The sequence below is a fragment of the Salmo salar genome, chromosome 01 (assembly GCF_965601325.2).
Source record: "Salmo salar chromosome 01, fSalSal1, whole genome shotgun sequence".
NCBI classification, from domain to species: domain Eukaryota; kingdom Metazoa; phylum Chordata; class Actinopteri; order Salmoniformes; family Salmonidae; genus Salmo; species Salmo salar.
The window spans coordinates 6,892,462-6,916,500 of NC_138291.1; the positions used below are offsets into that span (position 1 = coordinate 6,892,462).

General features: G+C 46.3%; 2 protein-coding genes across 8 annotated transcripts in view; both read right to left on the reverse strand.

Annotated features, from left to right (window-relative positions):
* The window catches only part of pygl (phosphorylase, glycogen, liver), a 109,066-nt gene extending 100,604 nt beyond the window's left edge, over nt 1–8,462 (reverse strand). For 2 of the 4 annotated variants that reach the window (XM_045709822.2, XM_082960746.1), the window contains exons 1-4: nt 8,220–8,462; nt 6,011–6,112; nt 5,036–5,114; nt 3,054–3,157 (exon numbers count right to left, since the gene is read on the reverse strand). In XM_045709822.2, the coding sequence (XP_045565778.2) occupies nt 3,054–3,157; nt 5,036–5,114; nt 6,011–6,112; nt 8,220–8,462 (528 nt within the window). The remainder of the gene's footprint in view (nt 1–3,053; nt 3,158–5,035; nt 5,115–6,010; nt 6,113–8,219) is intronic. The other 2 variants (XM_045709846.2, XM_045709887.2) reach the window with 2 other exon arrangements.
* Nucleotides 8,463–12,749: 4,287 nt separating this feature from the next.
* The window catches only part of trim9 (tripartite motif containing 9), a 164,105-nt gene continuing 152,815 nt past the window's right edge, over nt 12,750–24,039 (reverse strand). For all 4 annotated transcript variants that reach the window (XM_045709969.2, XM_045709925.2, XM_045709911.2 and 1 more), the window contains 3 exons: nt 19,970–20,273; nt 19,028–19,190; nt 12,750–17,833 (listed from right to left, as the gene is read on the reverse strand). In XM_045709969.2, the coding sequence (XP_045565925.1) occupies nt 17,756–17,833; nt 19,028–19,190; nt 19,970–20,273 (545 nt within the window). In that variant the 3' untranslated portion in view covers nt 12,750–17,755. The remainder of the gene's footprint in view (nt 17,834–19,027; nt 19,191–19,969; nt 20,274–24,039) is intronic.

Sequence of the window (24,039 nt, forward strand, 5' to 3'; positions counted from 1 at the left end):
CCAAACGCCTGAAGGAACCACGCTCATCTGTACAAACAATAGTACCTAAGTATAAACACCATGGGACCATGCAGCCGTCATACCGCTCAGGAAGGAGACGCATTCTGTCTCTTTGGTGCGAAAAGTGCAAATCAATCCCAGAACAACAGCAAAGGACCTTGTGAAGATGCTGGAGGAAACAGGTACAAGAATATCTATATCCACAGTAAAACGAGTCCTATATCGACATAACCTGAAAAGCCACTCAGCAAGGAAGAAGCCACTGCTCCAAAACCATAAAAAAGCCAGACTATGGATTGCAACTGCACATGAGGACAAAGATCGTACTCTTTGGAGAAATGTCCTCTGGTCTGATGAAACAAAAATAGAACTGTTTGGGCATAATGACCATCATTATGTTTGGAGGAAAAAGGTGGAGACTTGCAAGCCGAAGAAAACCATCCCAACCGTGAAGCACAGGGGTGGCAGCATCATGTTGTGGGGGTGCTTTGCTGTAGGAGAGACTGGTGCACTTCACAAAATAGATGGCATCATGAGGAATTAAAATTATGTGGATATATTGAAGCAACATCTCAAGACATCAGTCAGGAAGTTAAAGCTTGGTCGCAAATGGGTCTTCCAAATGGACAATGACCCCAAGCATACTTCCAAAGTTGTGACAAAATGGCTTAAGGACAACAAAGTTAAGGTATTGGAGTGGCCATCACAAAGTCCTGACCTCAATCCTATAGAACATTTGTCGGCAGAACTGAAAAAGTGTGTGCGAGCAAAGAGGCCTACAAACCTGAATCAGTTACACCAGCTCTGTCAGGAGGAATGGGCCAAAATTCACCCAACTTATTGTGGGAAGCTTGTGGAAGGCTACCCGAAACGTTTGCCCAAGTTAAACATTTTAAATGCAATGCTACCAAATACTAATTGAGTGTATGTAAACTTCTGACCCACTGGGAATGTGATGAAATAAATAAAATCTGAAATAAATCATTCTCTCTACTATTATTCTGACATTTAACATTCTTAAAATAAAGTGGTGATCCTAACTGACCTAAAACAGGGTATTTTTACTCAGATTAAATGTCAGGAGTTGTGAAAAACAGAGTTTAAATGTATTTGGCTAAGGTATATGTAAACTTCCGACTTCAACCGTAGTAGTATAGTATGTATAATAGTATTATACTATAGTAGCATTATAGTATAGTCGTAGCAGCATTATACTATAGTAGTAGTATAGTATGTATAATAGTATTTTACTATAGTAGTATTATAGTATATATAGTAGTAGGTACAGAAGGCAGTTCATATTGAGAGTATGTTAAGCCTCTGCAGACTAAACTCTTTGAAGAGGCAAGTGTTACTGAGTGGATTATCCTGGCAGAATAAAATAATTAAATTAAGAAAGATTTAGACAGCCCTCTAGGGCAGGGTTTCTCAAACTTGGTCCTGCCCCCCCCCCCCCCCCCCCCCCCCTGGGAGCACGTTTAGTTTTTTTTGCCTTACAGCTAATTCAAAGAACCAACTCATCATCAAGCTTTGCTTAATTGAATCCAGGCTGGATGGTGACAGAGAGGAAGTGGGCCACCACAATGTTGCAGACCTGGGTTTAAATACTATTTGAAATCTTTCAAAATACTTTTAGTGTTTGCTCTAGTTTGCCTGGAGTGCCAGATGGGTGGGTTTTGCACTTTGGCAACTATTCTATTGATTCCATTGCACCAGACAGGCTCAATCAAACACAGATAAAGTATTTTAAATGATTTAGAATAGTTTTTGAACCCAGTTATGCAGTGTTGGCCAATCATTAACAGGAATGGAAGTTGCTGCCAACTGCCTCCTTTTCTCTGTTGCCGTAGTGTAACAATGTCTGTGTCCCAAACGGCACCCTACTCCCTATATAGTGCACTACTTTTAACCACAGCCCCCCATGGTCCCTAGTCAAAAGTTGTGCACTACGTAGGGAATAGGGTGCCATATGGGACGCAGGCGGTGCCTGTTGCGCCAGCCGGTGGTTGGCTCAGAGGTTGAGAAAGCTATCGTGTTGTTGCCCTTTGTTAGACTCTGATAATGACCTACTATACACGGCTGAGTTTTTTTTTTGCCCTTTTGAATTTGGCCTGTGTGTTTGCAGTGCAATGTAGTTTTGAACGCTGAAACTAGATTGTACTGATTATTCATTGACTGAAGTGACGAGGCACGCAACCTGTACTGTACAATTAAATTATAGTGTACTGCAAAGAATGAAATCTTATCATACCCCCCCCCCCAAAAGAATGGTAACCACCCATTATTGAAAAGTTGAGAGATCGACATGTCTTAGGGTATGATTTTTGACATGACTTAGGGAATGATATTTGACATGACTTAGGGTATGATAGTTGACATGTCTTAGGGTATGATTTTTGACATGTCTTAAGGTATGATATTTGACATGTCTTAAGGTATGATATTTGACATGTCTTAAGGTATGATATTTGACATGTCTTAAGGTATGATATTTGTGCGTCTAACTATCTCACTCATCATTATTTCATGATTCATTCAGGATTATCCGTAATCATGGTAGCATCCACATTAATGTAGAAGTGTTTTGAAACATATTTTATTCTTATTGACAATAGAAGTGACACCATACATTATTTACCACTAATTTCTATTGGGCACATAATAATCTGAAACACAACCAAAACAAACAGCAAATGAGTCACCAGCTTGATGTCATCATTGCGTGGGACCAAATAACATAATTTTCACTACTTTAATACACATGTGAATGTACAAAAAAGTGCTGTAATTTATAAAATCGTTTCACCAGATATGGATGAAAATTACCTCAAATCAAAGCTGACAGTCTGCACTTTAACCTCATAGTCATTGTATAATTTCAAATCCAAAGTGCTTGAGTACAGAGCCAAAACAACAACAAATGGGTCACTCTCCCAATACTGTTGGAGCTCACTGTATAAATAATTTACAAGTACAAAAATGGATGTAGCAATCCCAGATTGACCCTTTTTAAAATGCAGTAGATTTATGCAGTGAAGTGTTATGGTTAATACCTGCCAACCTTCCTTGATCTTCTGATTGAAGATCCCATATTCACAACGGATGCCGTAACCGTACGCTGCCAGACCCAGGGTAGACATCGAGTCCAGGAAACAAGCTATACAGGATACAATCATGCAAATGTTCATTAGAAACTCTACGTTAATTGGATGGAGGATACAGATACAGTGAATGTCAAGACAAACTGTATGGATGAAGTATGGTGTAGTACGGGGATAAGTGCTTACGGTAGTCTTCCCATCATATGTCATATTCCTATGGAGGAGGTTAGCCTGGCTAAGCCAGACTGAATGCTACGTTCAGTGGTGAGCATAATGTTTAGGTGGGTTTAACCAGGCTAGGGGAAGGTTGCCACTGCTTTGTTTGGGGCTAAGATATTGTGATCGTGTATAAATGCATGAATGTAAGTTTCCATTTGAAAAACTACAACAAAAAATAAGACAAGTATAATGAGGTCTGTCTGTGATGGAGGACAGCCTCCTAGTGGTGTTGGAGGTGGTGGGGCAGACAGCCTCCTAGTGGTGGTGGTGGGGCGGACAGCCTCCTGGTGGTGGTGGTGGGGCGGACAGCATCCTAGTGGTGGTGGTGGGGCGGACAGCCTCCTGGTGGTGGTGGGGCGGACAGCCTCCTGGTGGTGGTGGTGGGGCGGACAGCCTCCTGGTGGTGGTGGGGCGGACAGCCTCCTGGTGGTGGTGGTGGGGCGGACAGCCTCCTGGTGGTGGTGTGTGGTGGTGGGGCGGACAGCCTCCTAGTGGTGGTGGGGCGGACAGCCCCCTAGTGGTGGTGGTGGTGGGGCAGACAGCCACCTGGTGGTGGTGGTGGGGCGGACAGCCTCCTGGTGGTGGTGGGGCGGACAGCCTCCTATGGTGGTGGTGGTGGTGGTGGTGGGGCGGACAGCCTCCTAGTGGTGGTGGGGCGGACAGCCCCCTAGTGGTGGTGGTGGTGGGGCAGACAGCCACCTGGTGGTGGTGGTGGGGCGGACAGCCTCCTGGTGGTGGTGGGGCGGACAGCCTCCTAGTGGTGGTGGGGCGGGCAGCCTAGTGGTGGTGGGGCGGACAGCCTAGTGGTGGTGGGGCGGACAGCCTAGTGGTGGTGGGGCGGACAGCCTCCTAGTGGTGGTGGTGGGGCGGGACAGCCTCCTAGTGGTGGTGGTGGGGCGGGACAGCCTCCTAGTGGTGGTGGTGGGGCGGACAGCCTCCTAGTGGTGGTGGTGGGGCGGGACAGCCTCCTAGTGGTGGTGGTGGGGCAGGACAGCCTCCTAGTGGTGGTGGTGGGGCGGACAGCCTCCTAGTGGTGGTGGTGGGGCGGGACAGCCTCCTAGTGGTGGTGGTGGGGCGGATAGCCTCCTAGTGGTGGTGGTGGGGCGGACAGCCTCCTAGTGGTGGTGGTGGGGCGGACAGCCTCCTAGTGGGGGTGGTGGGGCGGACAGCATCCTAGTGGTGGTGGTGGTGGGGCGGGACAGCCTCCTAGTGGTGGTGGTGGTAGGGCGGGACAGCCTCCTAGTGGTGGTGGTGGGGCGGACAGCCTCCTAGTGGTGGTGGGGCGGGACAGCCTCCTAGTGGTGATGGTGGTGGTGGTGGGGCGGGACAGCCTCCTAGTGGTGGTGGTGGGGCGGACAGCCTCCTAGTGGTGGTGGTGGTGGGGCGGGACAGCCTCCTAGTGGTGGTGGGGCGGACAGCCTCCTGGTGGTGGTGTTGGGGCGGACTGCCTCCTAGTGGTGGTGGGGCGGGACAGCCTCCTAGTGGTGGTGGTGGAGGGGCGGGACAGCCTCCTAGTGGTGGTGGTGGTGGTGGTGGGGCGGACAGCCTCCTAGTGGCGGTGGTGGGCCGGACAGCCTCCTCGTGTTGATGTGGACAGCCAGCCTACAGCAGCCTCCTAAGTGTGGTGTAAACTTCCTGTTCTGGTGAGCCAACAGCAGCCTAACACACACTGACTGACAGACAGACAGAGAGACACATGGATCTTGGTACTGTACCTGCCAGTCTGCCCAAGCCTCCGTTACCCAGCCCTGCATCTTCCTCCATCTCCTCCAGATCCTCCATGTCCAAACCCAGCTACGCGACAGACAAAAACAACTCAATTCAGTTCGCTCAACTCCCAGTCCCATATTAAAGGCTAGTTTATACCCCACAAGCAGCTACTCTAAATAGCGTTGCGTACGCAGATATGTTCAGTCCTGCAATTCATAACTCTGTGCAGGATCGCCATTTTGCGTAGCGTGTACGCAGGGTGTAAACTAGGCTTTAGCGTCCAATAATGTGTTTGAGCTCCTGCATTACTCGACACTCAAAAGTTCATAAAGGTCATGACTAAGGTTGTGTGTTAATCACGCTGTCACAGTTCATGTGATAGTCTGTCTCTTATAAGAAAGTTTGTTTGTCTGCGGCACTAGTCGTTTCTGCCTGCAGACATGTTCCTGACGTCTCCCAGTTCCTCTTCACCTGGCTGGTAAGACTATAGACTGTTTTTAACGCTCAACAGTTTCCTGTGTGTACCAAGAATGGTCCACCACCAAAAGGACATCCAGCCAACGGGACACAACTGTGGGAAGTCAACATGGGCCAGCATCCCTGTGGAACGCTTTCGACACCTTGTCGAGTCCATTCCCCGACAAATTCTGAGGGCAAAAGAGGACGCAACTCAATATTAAGAAGGAGTTCCTAATGTTTTATACACTCACTGTCTACAAGGTTCCATCTCACCTGGTAGACCGTCTACAAGGTACCATCTCACCTGGTAGACCGTCTACAAGGTTCCATCTCACCTGGTAGACCGTCTACAAGGTTCCATCTCACCTGGTAGACCGTCTACAAGGTTCCATCTCACCTGGTAGACCGTCTACAAGGTTCCATCTCACCTGGTAGACCGTCTACAAGGTTCCATCTCACCTGGTAGACCGTCTACAAGGTTCCATCTCACCTGGTAGATCGTCTACAAGGTTCCATCTCACCTGGTAGATGGCCTCGTCACAGGCGTTCTGCAGCCCCAGGTTAATCATGGTGTTCTGGAGGGTTCTGCCCATGTAGAACTCCAAGGAGAGGTAGTACACCCGCTGGACAGGAGAACAGGAACATTTAGGAGCGGTTCCATCCCCTGTTTCGCCACTCAGTTTCTGCACTGTATCCCTCTCATCTATTTCATATTCTAATCTGTACCGGTCAATAACATTTCAAAATACACACACACACGTATCAGTTTTGCTTCCGTCCCTCTCCTCGCCCCTACCTGGGCTCGAACCAGGGACCCTCTGCACACAGACAACAGTCACTCACGAAGCATCGTTACCCATCGCTCCACAAAAGCCGCGGTCCTTGCAGAGCAAGGGGAACAACTACTTCAAGGTCTCAGAGCGAGTGACGTCACCGATTGAAATGCTATTAGCGCGCACCACCGCTAACTAACTAGCCATTTCACATCGGTTACACTTACATACACATACACACACATACATACACACATATATGTATATATACATACACACACATATACATATATATACATATACATATATATTTAAAATGTTTAACACATACATATACATAAATAAATCAATCAATCAAAGACAACATTGGACCATATACATAAAGCATCTCAGAGAAGGAGTGCTGATTTAGGATCAGGTGTCCTCCTGTTCCAACCTGGTCTCAGAGCATTTCATATTCCATCTGAGACACTCCATTCAGTATCATAGAGTATGTTACATTTCGGATAGGATGTATTCATTTGTGGATGTCCATCACCGATTTCGTATGATATGTTACGAATTACAATTCGTATTATACACTGAACAAAAATCTAAAATGCAACATGTAAAGTGTTGGTCCCATGTTTCATAAACTGAAATAAATAAAAAAATCCCAGAAATGTTCCATACGCACAAAAAGCTTGTTTGCTCTAATTGTTCACAAATGTGTTTACATCCCTGTTAGTGAGGATTTCTCCTCCGCCAAGATAATCCATCCACCTGACAGGTGTGGCATATTTAAACAGCATGATCATCACCAAGGTGCACCTTGTGCTGGGGGCAATAAAAGCCCCCATTAAAATGTAAAGTTTTGTCACACAACCCAACGCCACAAATGTCTCAAGTTGAGGGAGCGTGCAATTGGCATGCTGACTCAAGGAATGTCCACCAGAGTTGTTGCCAGAGAATGTTAATTTCTCTACCATAAGCTACCCCCGTTTTTTTTGTTGAGAATTTGGCAGTACGTCCAATCGGCCTCACAACCGCAGACCACGTGTTTGTCTGAAGGGGGTTGTGGGGGGTGCTGAGGAGTATTTCTGTCTGTAATAAAGACCTTTTGTGGGGAAAAAACTAATTCTGATTGGCTGGGCCTGGCTCCCTAGTGGGTGGGCCTATGCTCTCCAAAGCCAAACTATGGCTGCACCCCTGCCCAGTCATGTGAAATCCATAAGGCGAGGTCAGTACAGGTGCATCAAAGCTGGGACCCGAGAGACTGAAAAACAGCTTCTATCTCAAGGCCATCAGACTGTTAAACAGCCATCACTAACATTGAGTGGCTGCTCCCAACATACTGACTCAAATCTCTTGCCACTTTGATACATTTAATAAAGGTATCACTAGTCACTGTAAATAACGGCACTTTAATAATGTCTACATATCCTACATTACTCATCTCATATGTATATACTGTATCCTATACCATCTACTGCATCTTGCCTATGCCTTTCGGCCATCGCTCATCCATATATTTATATGTACATATTCGTATTCATCCCTTTACATGTGTGTGTATAAGGTAGTTGTTGTGAAATTGTTAGATTACTTGTTAGATATTACTGCACTGTCGGAACTAGAAGCACAAGCATTTCACTACACTCACATTAACATCTGCTAACCATGTGTATGTGACCAATAACATCTGCTAACCATGTGTATGTGACCAATAACATCTGCTAACCATGTGTATATGACCAATAACATCTGCTAACCATGTGTATGTGACCAATAACATCTGCTAACCATGTGTATGTAACCCAAACATTTTGATTTGATGATGAAAATAAAATAAGAGAGGGGCGACTCTGACCAGCGGACCAAATGAGGACAAGACAAACAGGTAGCCAGGATAATTATCCACGTAAATTGGTGCATGATATTTGGAAAAGGAAATAAGTTTGAAACAAACAAACTTGACCTTGGGGTCGGTCTCATAGTAAAACTGTTCAGTTCTGATCCATCTTCCCACCAGATGATCTCGAACCGTGTGCGCCAGGGCGAAATAATAATCCCGCGGAGTCGCTATGTTCCTGTCCTTCACCAAAGTGAAGTGGAGGTGTCGGTTAAAACCTTTCTTCAACTCGGTAACATTCTCAACACCGACTATTCCTCTGATACTGATCTGTTTACGTTTCTCCTGGTCAGTTAGAGGCGTCGCCATGCTGCTGAACAAACCTGCTGTTGTCTGTCTTCAACTTTAACCGTAAAGTGGCAAAGTGGAGTATAGGTACAAGCATCTCTGCGGCATCGGTCTCCTCCTCTCCATCCTCTCTAATGTCCATTGGTGCATGCAGGCGGATGTGTGCCGCTACCCAGCCTCTCAAGCTCTTATCATGCCATAGCACAGCAGAGAGAAAATATTTGAAGAAGGCTAAATGTTTTTGGACACCTATAATTTATTGAATATTCATAAATACAGAAAACACCAAGAGATCAGTAATAGTAACACTTCTAATAATAAAGACAAATTATGATATTGTTATTATCGACTACAACACTGAGTGTACAAAACATTATGACCACCTTCCTAATATTGAGTTACCCCCCCCCCCCATGTTGACTCTAATGCTTCCCACAGTTATGTCAAATTGGCTGGATGTCCTTTGGATGATGAACCATTCTTGATACACTTGGGAAACTATTGAGTGTGAAAAACCCAAGCAGCGTTGCCGTTTTGTACACTCGGTGTACTGTATGTATAAGTAAGTAGGCTAGTATATGTAAATTAGAACAATGTTTAAGGACATTCCAACATTTATATAATCTGCCAAACAGACCATCACTTTGGATGTTAAAGCGACCATGTCTGACGCACGCTCTGCATGCGCAGCATAGGGTAGGATATAACTCTATACTGTATATTGAAATAAACTGCCAATGTCGCCCAGCGACTGTATACACATTTCTAGAATTATAAATTAGGACAATAAAAGAAAGGTGTGTTGAGGGACTAAGGGATAGACTTTTCTTCTCTTTTATTTTTGGATTGAGCACAAATACTTTTTTTTAAACTCACCATCTCTAGGATCGGCACCGTATGACTCAAATGATTATACATTTACATTTTTAGTCATTTACCAGACACTCTTATCCAGAGCGATTTACAGTAGTGAATGCATACATCCCATACATTTTTTTCTCCGTACTGGTCCCCGGTGGGAATCGAACCCACAACCCTGGTGTTGCAAACACCATGCTGTACCAACTGAGCCACACGGGACCCATCTTCGACACCTTCGTCTACAGCTGGTTTAGACATCAATTAAAATGAGTATGGATAAATAACACCAATGGTTCAACATCAACCTTCATTAAAAAAATATATCTAATTCAAGTTGATGCTTACCGACAGTTTCTACAAAGTGTATTTGCTTGAATCAAATATCAATATTTCAGTCTCAAAATTGTATAACAACAAGCTTACAGAAAAAGTGCTGAATGAAAATCTACTTTGTATGCTGGAAGAGTTATGAAACGTTGCCATATTTGTCTCTACTTGGCCTACATCCTGGGATAATTACCATATTTGTCTCTACTTGGCCTACATCCTGGGATAATTACCATATTTGTCTCTACTTGGCCTACATCCTGGGATAATTACCATATTTGTCTCTACTTGGCCTACATCCTGGGATAATTACCATATTTGTCTCTACTTGGCCTACATCCTGGGATAATTACCATATTTGTCTCTACTTGGCCTACATCCTGGGATAATTACCATATTTGTCTCTACTTGGCCTGGATCCTAGATGACCCCCGTCTCTCTCTCTGACCTGCTCTCTTTCTCTCTCCATAAGGCCTGTGATGGGCAGAGTGCACCTGCGGTAAAGACCAAAGTGAATTCTGTCTAGTAGCCTCCATAATGACTCAACAAAAGAGGCAGACAGAAAAACAACTAAGTGTTTAGAGAGTTGTCAGTGGTATTAATGAAGATTTAACTCAGTCAAGCAGCAAGAGCAGGCTGCCCATGTTACCCCTCTATAGGTCTGGAGTTGCATTGTGCTACCCCCTTTTTAGCCTAACCCTGCTCCAGTAGTCATGGTTACACTAGGCTTACTGCTCCAGTAGTCATGGTTACACTAGGCCTACTGCTCCAGTTGTCATGGTTACCCTAGGCCTACTGCTCCAGTAGCCATGGTTACACTAGGTCCTACTGCTCCAGTAGTCATGGTTACACTAGATCTACTGCTCCAGTAGCCATGGTTACACTAGGCCTACTGCTCCAGTAGTCATGGTTACACTAGGCCTACTGCTCCAGTAGTCATGGTTACACTAGGCCTACTGCTCCAGTAGTCATGGTTACACTAGGCCTACTGCTCCAATAGTCATGGTTACCCTAGGCCTACTGCTCCCGTAGTCATGGTTACACTAGGGCTACTGCTCCAGTAGTCATGGTTACACTAGGCCTACTGCTCCAGTAGTCATGGTTACACAAGGCCTACTGCTCCAGTAGTCATGGTTACACTAGGTCTACTGCTCCAGTAGTCATGGTTACACAAGGTCTACTGCTCCAGTAGTCATGGTTACACTAGGCCTACTGCTCCAGTAGTCATGGTTACACAAGGCCTACTGCTCCAGTAGTCATGGTTACTCTAGGCCTACTGCTCCAGTAGTCATGGTTACACTAGGTCTACTGCTCCAGTAGTCATGGTTACACTAGGTCTACTGCTCCAGTAGTCATGGTTACACTAGGCCTACTGCTCCAGTAGCCATGGTTACACTAGGTCCTACTGCTCCAGTAGTCATGGTTACACTAGACCTACTGCTCCAGTAGCCATGGTTACACTAGGCCTACTGCTCCAGTAGTCATGGTTACACTAGGTCTACTGCTCCAGTAGTCATGGTTACACTAGGCCTACTGCTCCAGTAGTCATGGTTACACTAGGCCTACTGCTCCAATAGTCATGGTTACCCTAGGCCTACTGCTCCAGTAGTCATGGTTACACTAGGTCTACTGCTCCAGTAGTCATGGTTACACTAGGCCTACTGCTCCAGTAGTCATGGTTACACTAGGCCTACTGCTCCAATAGTCATGGTTACCCTAGGCCTACTGCTCCAGTCATGGTTAAATGTTGGCCACTCAGTCATGCAACCAGGCAGCCAATATAGCCTTTACACTGCTGATGCAGCATTACATTATTCATCACCATAGGCCTACCAACACCCAAAACAACCAAAATAACCAACACCCAAAATAAAAAGCAGTTGGAAGATGGATGATGACTGTATCTAAATCACCCTGCAATACTGTAGGCTTTGTATGATTCCTAATGACATCAAATAAATGGATATGCTTACAAAGAGGATGCCTCAAGACGTCATTGCAGCATCCTCTTACCATGGCCCTGGAATTCTCTTGAAAATACTGTAGTTAGCCCCGCAGGGATTTTAAAGGGCTCATTTGAAAGTATCCTTTACCAATGTGACATCCCAGAGCGTACACTAAGTCAGAGCGAATGACAAGTGTCACTAATGTCACTGTATATGTCTCAAATGGTACCCTATTGCCTATATAGCGCACTGCTTTAGACCAGATCCCAATCAAAAGTAGTGCACTAAATAGGGAGCCATTTGGGATACAGAAGCTGTGTGCCGAGGTAAAGACTATAATAGGTTTATCAAGTGTTTCTAGGTATAAAAAGGTACAACTATGAAGCTCTAACAAGGGAAAGCTTGTTTAAATCCTGTCTCTGTTTTTTTGCAGCCCATCAACCACTAGCGTTAGCCTGAGTACCAGTTGGTTTCCTTTGTGCTCCTCGCCACTCCTCGCCAAGCCAAACTTGTTGACAAAAGAGTTGGAATGATAGCGTCAACAGACCGGTACCCAGGCTATACCAACGCATGACGTCTATATTCACTGTACAGTTTGAGAGCGGCAGCACACATCAGACTACTTTACAGCTTTTAATGACACGAAACAGCAACTCATGGGATATTCCCTTTCATCATTAAATTCATAATTAAAGTTACAAAATAAGGAACAACAATGTAACGTGGGAAAATCCCCAACGAAAAATACCCTCTGTTCCGAACGTAACTAATAAACATCAATAACTAATGACGTCAATAACTAACACATCTACATCCATCTCCTCAGCATAACGACATTTTCGTGAATGATAAGTACAAAAACTATTAGGACTCATAAGTGTCCTACATGGCACCCTAACTCCTTACCTAGTGCACTACTTTTCACCATAGACCCCCCCCCCCCCTTTTAGTCAAAAAATAAATAAAAAATAGTGTACTATATATAGGAAATAGGGTTCCATTTAGGAATCAGCTCACCTACAGTAAGAGTATTAGTACGCTGTGTTGTAGTGACACCTTATTCACAATAACCTGTAATGTAGGAGGGGAAACATCCAAACATTTTCATTGTTGTTGGTCACCAACATCATCATCATCATCACCACAACGACCCCCCCCCCCCCCCCCCCCCCCATACTACTGGTCCTACTGATAGCAATAGCAGAATAAAACTGTATAATAACAATAATAGTAGATCAGGTGTAATTATAGCACCTCTTGCCAGACTGCCAGTGGATAGTTCCCCAAAGGGTACCCTATTCTCTACCAAAGCCCACTACTTTTCACCAGAACCCTAAAGGCCCTATGTAGGCAATAGGGTACCATTTTAGGACGTAGCCATAGACATACTGTACATATATATTCAGCGCTTAGAAACATCATTGACAGCTGCTGCACTGTGGAGAAACAGACGCTGAGACATCCTAAATGACACCCTATTCCTTAAATACTCTAGTTCATTATATAAGAAATAAGGTGCTATTTGGGACACACAATAGGATCAATAAATAACCCATTTGGGACGCCCAACAGGATCAATAAATAACCCATTTGGGATGCCCAATAGGATCAATAAATAACCCATTTGGGACGCCCAACAGGATCAATAAATAACCCATTTGGGACGCCCAACAGGATCAATAAATAACCCATTTGGGACGCCCAACAGGATCAATAAATAACCCATTTGGGACGCCCAATAGGATCAATAAATAACCCATTTGGGACGCCCAACAGGATCAATAAATAACCCATTTGGGACGCCCAACAGGATCAATAAATAAAGACCTGTTTACTTCCAGTAGGAGAATAGAATAAGTTGACTGTCTCATTAGTTGGTTACAAACTATGGATGAAGTTCAGGTTCACACAAGCAAAGCCACTGGTAGCGTCTCATTTACAGAATACAATAGCAATGCAGTCCATGTCTGAGTCATAAATGGCAACCTATTCCCTATGTAGTGCACTACTTTTCACCAGAGCCCTATGGGTCAGTTTGAGAACAGCACACATCTATGGGCCCTGGTCCAAAAGAAGTGGCCTTTTTGGGATGCAACCCATTGCTTTCTGTCAGGAATCAGTGCATCGGTCACCGTCAGCCTTCTACAAGTAGATCTGTATACTGGTCTCTTCAGTCCTCTTCTGCTGCCCCTGGCTGTCATAAAGGGTAATTCACCAATGTGTGTTTCTTTAGTCTCTTGTATGTGCCGTGTGTATGTTTGGTGGGACAGAAATGCTTCAAGGATTCTAATGATGGTGTGGAGAAGTGGTACCATGTTTACTGATGCGGGAGGTGTGTGTGTGTGTGTGTGTGTGTGTGTGTGTGTGTGTGTGTGTGTGTGTGTGTGTGTGTGTGTGTGTGTGTGTGTGTGTGTGTGTGTGTGTGTGTGTGTGTGTGTGTGTGTGTGTGTAGCAGTAGTATAGCAGTAGAACATCACCATGGCAACATTTAGAGACCACAGAGTTATTACTATGACTCGCAGATACAACACAGGGTTGTTATGGTGGATACAACACAGGGTTGTTATGGTGAATACAACACAGGGTTGTTATGGTGAATACAACACAGGGTTGTTATGGTGAATACAACACAGGGTTGTTATGGTGGATACAACACAGGGTTGTTATGGTGAATACAACACAGGGTTGTTATGGTGGATACATGGCAGGGTTGTTATGGTGGATACAACACAGGGTTGTTATGGTGGATACATGGCAGGGTTGTTATGGTGAATACAACACAGGGTTGTTATGGTGGATACAACACAGGGTTGTTATGGTGGATACAACACAGGGTTGTTATGGTGAATACAACACAGGGTTGTTATGGTGGATACATGGCAGGGTTGTTATGGTGGATACAACACAGGGTTGTTATGGTGGATACATGGCAGGGTTGTTATGGTGAATACAACACAGGGTTGTTATGGTGGATACAACACAGGGTTGTTATGGTGAATACAACACAGGGTTGTTATGGTGGATACAACACAGGGTTGTTATGGTGGATACAACACAGGGTTGTTATGGTGGATACAACACAGGGTTGTTATGGTGGATACAACACAGGGTTGTTATGGTGGATACATGGCAGGGTTGTTATGGTGGATACAACACAGGGTTGTTATGGTGGATACAACACAGGGTTGTTATGGTGAATACAACACAGGGTTGTTATGGAGGATACAACACAGGGTTGTTATGGTGGATACATGGCAGGGTTGTTATGGTGGATACAACACAGGGTTGTTATGGTGGATACAACACAGGGTTGTTATGGTGGATACAACACAGGGTTGTTATGGTGAATACAACACAGGGTTGTTATGGTGAATACATGGCAGGGTTGTTATGGTGGATACAACACAGGGTTGTTATGGTGGATACAACACAGGGTTGTTATGGTGGATACAACACAGGGTTGTTATGGTGGATACATGGCAGGGTTGTTATGGTGGATACAACACAGGGTTGTTATGGTGGATACAACACAGGGTTGTTATGGTGGATACAACACAGGGTTGTTATGGTGGATACAACACAGGGTTGTTATGGTGGATACAACACAGGGTTGTTATGGTGAATACAACACAGGGTTGTTATGGTGGATACAACACAGGGTTGTTATGGTGGATACAACACAGGGTTGTTATGGTGGATACAACACAGGGTTGTTATGGTGGATACAACACAGGGTTGTTATGGTGGATACATGGCAGGGTTGTTATGGTGGATACAACACAGGGTTGTTATGGTGGATACAACACAGGGTTGTTATGGTGAATACAACACAGGGTTGTTATGGAGGATACAACACAGGGTTGTTATGGTGGATACATGGCAGGGTTTTTATGGTGGATACAACACAGGGTTGTTATGGTGGATACAACACAGGGTTGTTATGGTGGATACAACACAGGGTTGTTATGGTGAATACAACACAGGGTTGTTATGGTGAATACATGGCAGGGTTGTTATGGTGGATACAACACAGGGTTGTTATGGTGGATACAACACAGGGTTGTTATGGTGGATACAACACAGGGTTGTTATGGTGGATACAACACAGGGTTGTTATGGTGAATACAACACAGGGTTGTTATGGTGAATACATGGCAGGGTTGTTATGGTGGATACAACACAGGGTTGTTATGGTGAATACATGGCAGGGTTGTTATGGTGGATACATGGATGGGTTGGGGTTAATTCCATTTCAAATCCAGTCAATTCAGAAAGTATTCAGAAATTTCAATTCCAACTCTCTTCAATGAGGAAAATTTGGAATTGAATTTGGGTTTATTTTCTGAATTAACTGGAATTTATATGAAATTAACCCAAACCCTAATCGTCTCTGTCAGTCTATGATAACATTGTTGTCCTCTACAGAGTTCTAGAACCAGAACTAACAGGGCAGGTTTCTAGAGTCTGGTGATGAGTAGTAGTCTTCTTTGATTGGTTAGATGGATGAAGCTGGTTCACTTTCACCCAATCATAATCATTTACATGTTAAGACAGGACAGTAAGCTCAGAGTTCCATTTCCAGATGAGAGTTCCAGGTGTCCATGGTTACGGAGCAGGATGTTTGTACATGTGTGGCTGAGTATCCATGGTTACAGAGCAGTCTGTATGTACATGTATGGCTGAGTATCCATGGTTACAGAGCAGTATATACATGTATGGTTGAGTATCCATGGTTACGGAACATGGTTACGGAGCAGCCTGTATGTACATGATGTATGGCTGAGTATCCATGGTTACGGAGCAGTATATACATATAGGGTTGAGTATCCATGGTTACGAAGCAGTATGTATGTACATGTATGGCTGAGTATCCATGGTTATGGAGCATGGTTACGGAGCAGTATATACATGTATGGCAGAGTATCCATGGTTACAGAGCAATATGTATATACATGTATGGCTGAGTGTCCATGGTTACGGAGCAGTATATACATGTATGGCTGAGTATCCATGGTTACGGAGCAGTATCTATATACATGTATGGCTGAGTGTCCATGGTTACGGAGCAGTATATACATGTATGGCTGAGTATCCATGGTTACGGAGCAGCCTGTATGTACATGTATGGCTGAGTATCCATGGTTACAGAGCAGTATATACATGTATGGCTGAGTATCCATGGTTACGGAGCAGCCTGCATGTACATGTATGGCTGAGTATCCATGGTTACAGAGCAGTATATACATGTATGGCTGAGTATCCATGGTTACGGAGCAGCCTGCATGTACATGTATGGCTGAGTATGCATGGTTACGGAGCAGCCTGTATGTACATGTATGGCTGAGTATCCATGGTTACGGAGCAGCCTGTATGTACATGTATGGCTGAGTATCCATGGTTACAGAGCAGTATATACATGCATGGCTGAGTATCCATGGTTACGGAGCAGCCTGCATGTACATGTATGGCTGAGTATGCATGGTTACGGAGCAGCCTGTATGTACATGTATGGCTGAGTATCCATGGTTACAGAGCAGTATATATACATGTATGGCTAAGTATCCATGGCTCAGTATTGAGAGTCTTGTACTGTACAGTCAAGGCTATGGGTCTGGACCGTCTGGTGATCTGTAGAGTTCAGGGGTCAGGAGCATTGTCAGTCGATGTCACTCCAACCCAACACTAGTCCCGCGATCGACAGGCGAAGATTGCGCTATCTGATGTACGACGATGCGGCTGGTTGGTCTATAGAGGAAAGGGATAGCGGACGCGGTGTTGTGAGTTAAATTGACCCTCTAGGGTACATCTGAAATCCCACCCTATTCCTATGTAATGCAATACTTTTGGCACAAGTCTGGCCAAAAATAGTGCCAAATATAGGGAATAGGGTGCAATTTGGGACGTAACCCTAGAGAGCCCAGAAATTGAGCAGCCTGGTGCCTTTCTGAGTACCAAATGGCTCCCTATTCCCTATGGGGCCGTGGTTAAAAGTAGTGCACTAATATATATATATATAGGGAATAGGGTTCTATAGGGCCTTGGTCTAAAGTAGTGCACTATATATAGGGAATAGGGTTCTATAGGGCCCTGGTCTAAGTAGTGCACTATATAGAGAATAGGGTGCCATTTGGGACACAACCCTTGTCTTGTCTTGTTTCACTGCTGTGCTGAGTCAACTCCTTAACACACTGAGCCAGACAGGTCTGCTTCCCCTGGAGTGTAGAAGTCAGGAATGGGCAGGCCAGTGTGCAGGGTCACCTACAGAACACAGGACAAACATTGTCATCATCACCATCATCATCATCATCACCATCATCCTCATCCTCATCACCACCATCATCATCATCATCCTCCTCCTCATCATATCCTTGCAGCAAAAAAAAAGTATATATTCACCAAGTAGATAGAACTAGCTGTAAAAAGATGTAATTTGAAGTATTGACCAACAGGTGGAACTGTTGAGCTAAATGACAACTAGACAGCTGTCACATTACTGCTGCTGGTGTCAGCAAACACATCATTACTGTCACCAATACAAATGAATATAGATGAGGAAGCTGTCTGTCTACAGGCAGGGATAATTTCATACATATTCATAGACTATATTGTGTAGCTTCTTCAGACGTTTCTCTGTTGCGGAGATGGGGGCTACCTGGTTGGTGTAACGGTGTCGCTACGTTGGGGGCTACCTGGTTGGGGGCTACCTGGTTGGTGTAACGGTGTCTCTACGTTGGGGGCTACCTGGTTGGTGTAACGGTGTCTCTACGTTGGGGGCTACCTGGTTGGTGTAACGGTGTCTCTACGTTGGGGGCTACCTGGTTGGTGTAACGGTGTCTCTACGTTGGGGGCTACCTGGTTGGTGTAACGGTGTCTCTACGTTGTGGGATACCTGGTTGGTGTAACGGTGTCTCTACGTTGGGGGCTACCTGGTTGGTGTAACGGTGTCTCTACGTTGGTGGCTACCTGGTTGGGGGCTACCTGGTTGGTGTAACGGTGTCTCTACGTTGGGGGCTACCTGGTTGGGGGCTACCTGGTTGGTGTAACGGTGTCTCTACGTTGGGGGCTACCTGGTTGGTGTAACGGTGTTTCTACGTTGGGGGCTACCTGGTTGGTGTAACGGTGTCTCTACGTTGGTGGCTACCTGGTTGGTGTAACGGTGTCTCTACGTTGTGGGATACCTGGTTGGTGTAACGGTGTCTCTACGTTGGGGGCTACCTGGTTGGGGGCTACCTGGTTGGTGTAACGGTGTCTCTACGTTGGGGGCTACCTGGTTGGTGTAACGGTGTCTCTACGTTGGGGGCTACCTGGTTGGTAAAATGTTGTTTATACATTGTGGCTATAGTTGTTCAGGGGCTGGTGCTACTCTGGTTGGTAAAACATTGTTTCTATGTTGGGGCTATAACATTGTTTCCATATTGGGACTGTAACGTTTCTACGTTGTTTCCAGGTTACCTGTACGTTGCGGTTGAGGCTGACAGCAGGGTAGTAGAGCCCCTCGATGCCTTCGAAGGCCACAGGACCCTGCTGTTCGTCGTTGATGAGGAAGATGAGAATCCCTCTGGTGAAGTCTAACAACACTCCTACTGTAGCCTCTTCACTGACGCCCCCGTCCGTCCTGAGGAGACACAGAAACACAGGGGTAAGGTCAAACACACACACACTATTCACTGAGACACAGAAACACAGGGGTAGGGTCAAACACACACACACTATTCACTGAGACACAGAAACACAGGGGTAAGGTCAAACACACACACACTATTCACTGAGACACAGAAACACAGGGGTAGGGTCAAACACACACACACTATTCACTGACACACAGAAACACAGGGGTAAGGTCAAACACACACACACTATTCACTGAGACACAGAAACACAGGGGTAAGGTCAAACACACACACACTATTCACTGAGACACAGAAACACAGGGGTAAGGTCAAACACACACACTATTCACTGAGCAATACACACGTGTGTGTACCAGGTGACGTACCTGTTAGTGTGTGAGTTGTTGCGTGTGTACCAGGTGATGTACCTGTTAGTGTGTACCTGTTGTTGTGTGTGTACCAGGTGACGTGAGAGGACGTACCTGTTAGTGTGTGAGTTGTTGTGTGTGTGTACCAGGTGACGTGAGAGGACGTACCTGTTAGTGTGTGAGTTGTTGTGTGTGTGTACCAGGTGACGTGAGAGGACGTACCTGTTGGTGTGTGAGTTGTTGTGTGTGTGTGTACCAGGTGATGTGAGAGGACGTACCTGTTAGTGTGTGAGTTGTTGTGTGTGTGTACCAGGTGACGTGAGAGGACGTACCTGTTAGTGTGTGTGTACCAGGTGATGTACCTGTTAGTGTGTACCTGTTGTTGTGTGTGTACCAGGTGACGTGAGAGGACGTACCTGTTGGTGTGTGAGTTGTTGTGCATGAACCAGGAGCGGTTGTTGTCCACATACATGGCCCAGGCCTTGTCGTCCTTTCCCAGCATCACATCTTTCAGCACGTCAACACGGGCAACCCCAAACGCAGGGTCCGGGTGGTTGTCATAGCGATCCACCGTGATCTCCCAGTAGTGCACACCGCGGGAGAAGCCGGAGTTACCCATGACCACCCTGTCGTCGTAGCTGTTGCACGTCACCGTCAGGTTGTCGTTGGAGAGGATGATGTCAGGGTGGGCCGACGTGGGGTCAAAGGTGAACCAGGCAACTGTAGAATGTACGCACACACACACACGCACGCACGCACGCACACACACACACACACACACCACACACACACACACACACACACACACACACACACACACACACACACACAAGTTCTTCCATCATAAGGTATCGTCAGTGTGATTAAAGTGAAAACATGTAACAGAGGACAAGAGGCTGGCTAGGTGACGGTCTAGTCTGAGGTGAGTGACTCTATGTTACTGGTGACTATGATATAGCCAGACGGGTATACTACAAGTAAGTAGGATCAATAAGTTAGCCAGCTAACTTTGATAAACATCCAGATATAACTGTTTATTTTCTGGTTCATTAAGGCTGATCACATACAGTAGATATAATGTTTGTTGAAGTCAATTATGACCGTTTCCAAGGTTATCTTTCTAAAAAAACTAAAACGTTTCAGAATATTCAGACAAGTTAGCTGGCTAACTCCTTGATTCTGTTTTGTAGTTATAGTCCTTTGGTCCCAAATCTGGCACGACAACAGTTGGCCAAACAGCAAAATGAGATCTGGGACCAGGCAACAGTAGTATGATGTATCATCAATGACCAACATGAAGACAAACATTTAACACTTGAGTGTTAGCAGAATGTATGACTCTATCCTGACAGATAGTCCAAACTCAGTCCTGGGCCCCCTCTGGGTACACGTTTTGATTTTTGCCCCAGCGCTACACAGCTGATTCAAATAATCAAAGCTTGATGATGAGTTGGTTCTGGAGATCTACCCTCCACTAGGTGTTCACTCCAACCCTGTTCCTGGAGATCTACCCTCCACTAGGTGTTCACTCTAACCCTGTTCCTGGAGATCTACCCTCCACTAGGTGTTCACTCCAACCCTGTTCCTGGAGATCTACCCTCCACTAGGTGTTCACTCCAACCCTGTTCCTGGAGATCTACCCTCCACTAGGTGTTCACTCCAACCCTGTTCCTGGAGATCTACCCTCCACTAGGTGTTCACTCCAACCCTGTTCCTGGAGATCTACCCTCCACTAGGTGTTCACTCCAACCCTGTTCCTGGAGATCTACCCTCCCCTAGGTGTTCACTCTAACCCTGTTCCTGGAGATCTACCCTCCACTAGGTGTTCACTCCAACCCTGTTCCTGGAGATCTACCCTCCACTAGGTGTTCACTCCAACCCTGTTCCTGGAGATCTACCCTCCACTAGGTGTTCACTCCAACCCTGTTCCTGGAGATCTACCCTCCACTAGGTGTTCACTCCAACCCTGTTCCTGGAGATCTACCCTCCACTAGGTGTTCACTCCAACCCTGTTCCTGGAGATCTACCCTCCACTAGGTGTTCACTCCAACCCTGTTCCTGGAGATCTACCCTCCCCTAGGTGTTCACTCTAACCCTGTTCCTGGAGATCTACCCTCCACTTGGTTTTCACTCCAACCCTGTTCCTGGAGATCTACCCTCCACTAGGTGTTCACTCCAACCCTGTTCCTGGAGATCTACCCTCCCCTAGGTGTTCACTCCAACCCTGTTCCTGGAGATCTACCCTCCACTAGGTGTTCACTCCAACCCTGTTCCTGGAGATCTACCCTCCACTAGGTGTTCACTCCAACCCTGTTCCTGGAGATCTACCCTCCACTAGGTGTTCACTCCAACCCTGTTCCTGGAGATCTACCCTCCACTAGGTGTTCACTCCAACCCTGTTCCTGGAGATCTACCCTCCACTAGGTGTTCACTCCAACCCTGTTCCTGGAGATCTACCCTCCACTAGGTTTTCACTCCAACCCTGTTCCTGGAGATCTACCCTCCACTAGGTGTTCACTCCAACCCTGTTCCTGGAGATCTACCCTCCACTAGGTGTTCACTCCAACCCTGTTCCTGGAGATCTACCCTCCCCTAGGTGTTCACTCCAACCCTGTTCCTGTAGATCTACCCTCCACTAGGTGTTCACTCCAACCCTGTTCCTGGAGATCTACCCTCCACTAGGTGTTCACTCCAACCCTGTTCCTGGAGATCTACCCTCCACTAGGTGTTCACTCCAACCCTGTTCCTGGAGATCTACCCTCCCCTAGGTGTTCACTCCAACCCTGTTCCTGGAGATCTAACCTCCACTAGGTGTTCACTCCAACCCTGTTCCTGGAGATCTACCCTCCACTAGGTGTTCACTCCAACCCTGTTCCTGGAGATCTACCCTCCCCTAGGTGTTCACTCCAACCCTGTTCCTGGAGATCTACCCTCCACTAGGTGTTCACTCCAACCCTGTTCCTGGAGATCTACCCTCCCCTAGGTGTTCACTCCAACCCTGTTCCTGGAGATCTACCCTCCACTAGGTGTTCACTCCAACCCTGTTCCTGGAGATCTACCCTCCACTAGGTGTTCACTCCAACCCTGTTCCTGGAGATCTACCCTCCCCTAGGTGTTCACTCCAACCCTGTTCCTGGAGATCTACCCTCCACTAGGTGTTCACTCCAACCCTGTTCCTGGAGATCTACCCTCCACTAGGTGTTCACTCCAACCCTGTTCCTGGAGAACTACCCTCCACTAGGTTTTCACTCCAACCCTGTTCCTGGAGATCTACCCTCCACTAGGTGTTCACTCCAACCCTGTTCCTGGAGATCTACCCTCCCCTAGGTGTTCACTCCAACCCTGTTCCTGGAGATCTACCCTCCACTTGGTTTTCACTCCAACCCTGTTCCTGGAGATCTACCCTCCACTAGGTGTTCACTCCAACCCTGTTCCTGGAGATCTACCCTCCACTAGGTGTTCACTCCAACCCTGTTCCTGGAGATCTACCCTCCCCTAGGTCTTCACTCCAACCCTGTTCCTGGAGATCTACCCTCCACTAGGTGTTCACTCCAACCCTGTTCCTGGAGATCTACCCTCCACTAGGTGTTCACTCCAACCCTGTTCCTGGAGATCTACCCTCCACTAGGTGTTCACTCCAACCCTGTTCCTGGAGATCTACCCTCCACTAGGTGTTCACTCCAACCCTGTTCCTGTAGATCTACCCTCCACTAGGTGTTCACTCCAACCCTGTTCCTGGAGATCTAACCTCCACTAGGTGTTCACTCCAACCCTGTTCCTGGAGATCTACCCTCCACTAGGTGTTCACTCCAACCCTGTTCCTGGAGATCTACCCTCCCCTAGGTGTTCACTCCAACCCTGTTCCTGGAGATCTACCCTCCACTAGGTGTTCACTCCAACCCTGTTCCTGGAGATCTACCCTCCACTAGGTGTTCACTCCAACCCTGTTCCTGGAGATCTACCCTCCACTAGGTGTTCACTCCAACCCTGTTCCTGGAGATCTACCCTCCCCTAGGTGTTCACTCCAACCCTGTTCCTGGAGATCTACCCTCCACTAGGTGTTCACTCCAACCCTGTTCCTGGAGATCTACCCTCCACTAGGTGTTCACTCCAACCCTGTTCCTGGAGATCTACCCTCCACTAGGTGTTCACTCCAACCCTGTTCCTGGAGATCTACCCTCCACTAGGTGTTCACTCCAACCCTGTTCCTGGAGATCTACCCTCCACTAGGTGTTCACTCCAACCCTGTTCCTGGAGATCTACCCTCCACTAGGTGTTCACTCCAACCCTGTTCCTGGAGATCTACCCTCCACTAGGTGTTCACTCCAACCCTGTTCCTGGAGATCTACCCTCCACTAGGTGTTCACTCCAACCCTGTTCCTGGAGATCTACCCTCCACTAGGTGTTCACTCCAACCCTGTTCCTGGAGATCTACCCTCCACTAGGTGTTCACTCCAACCCTGTTCCTGGAGATCTACCCTCCACT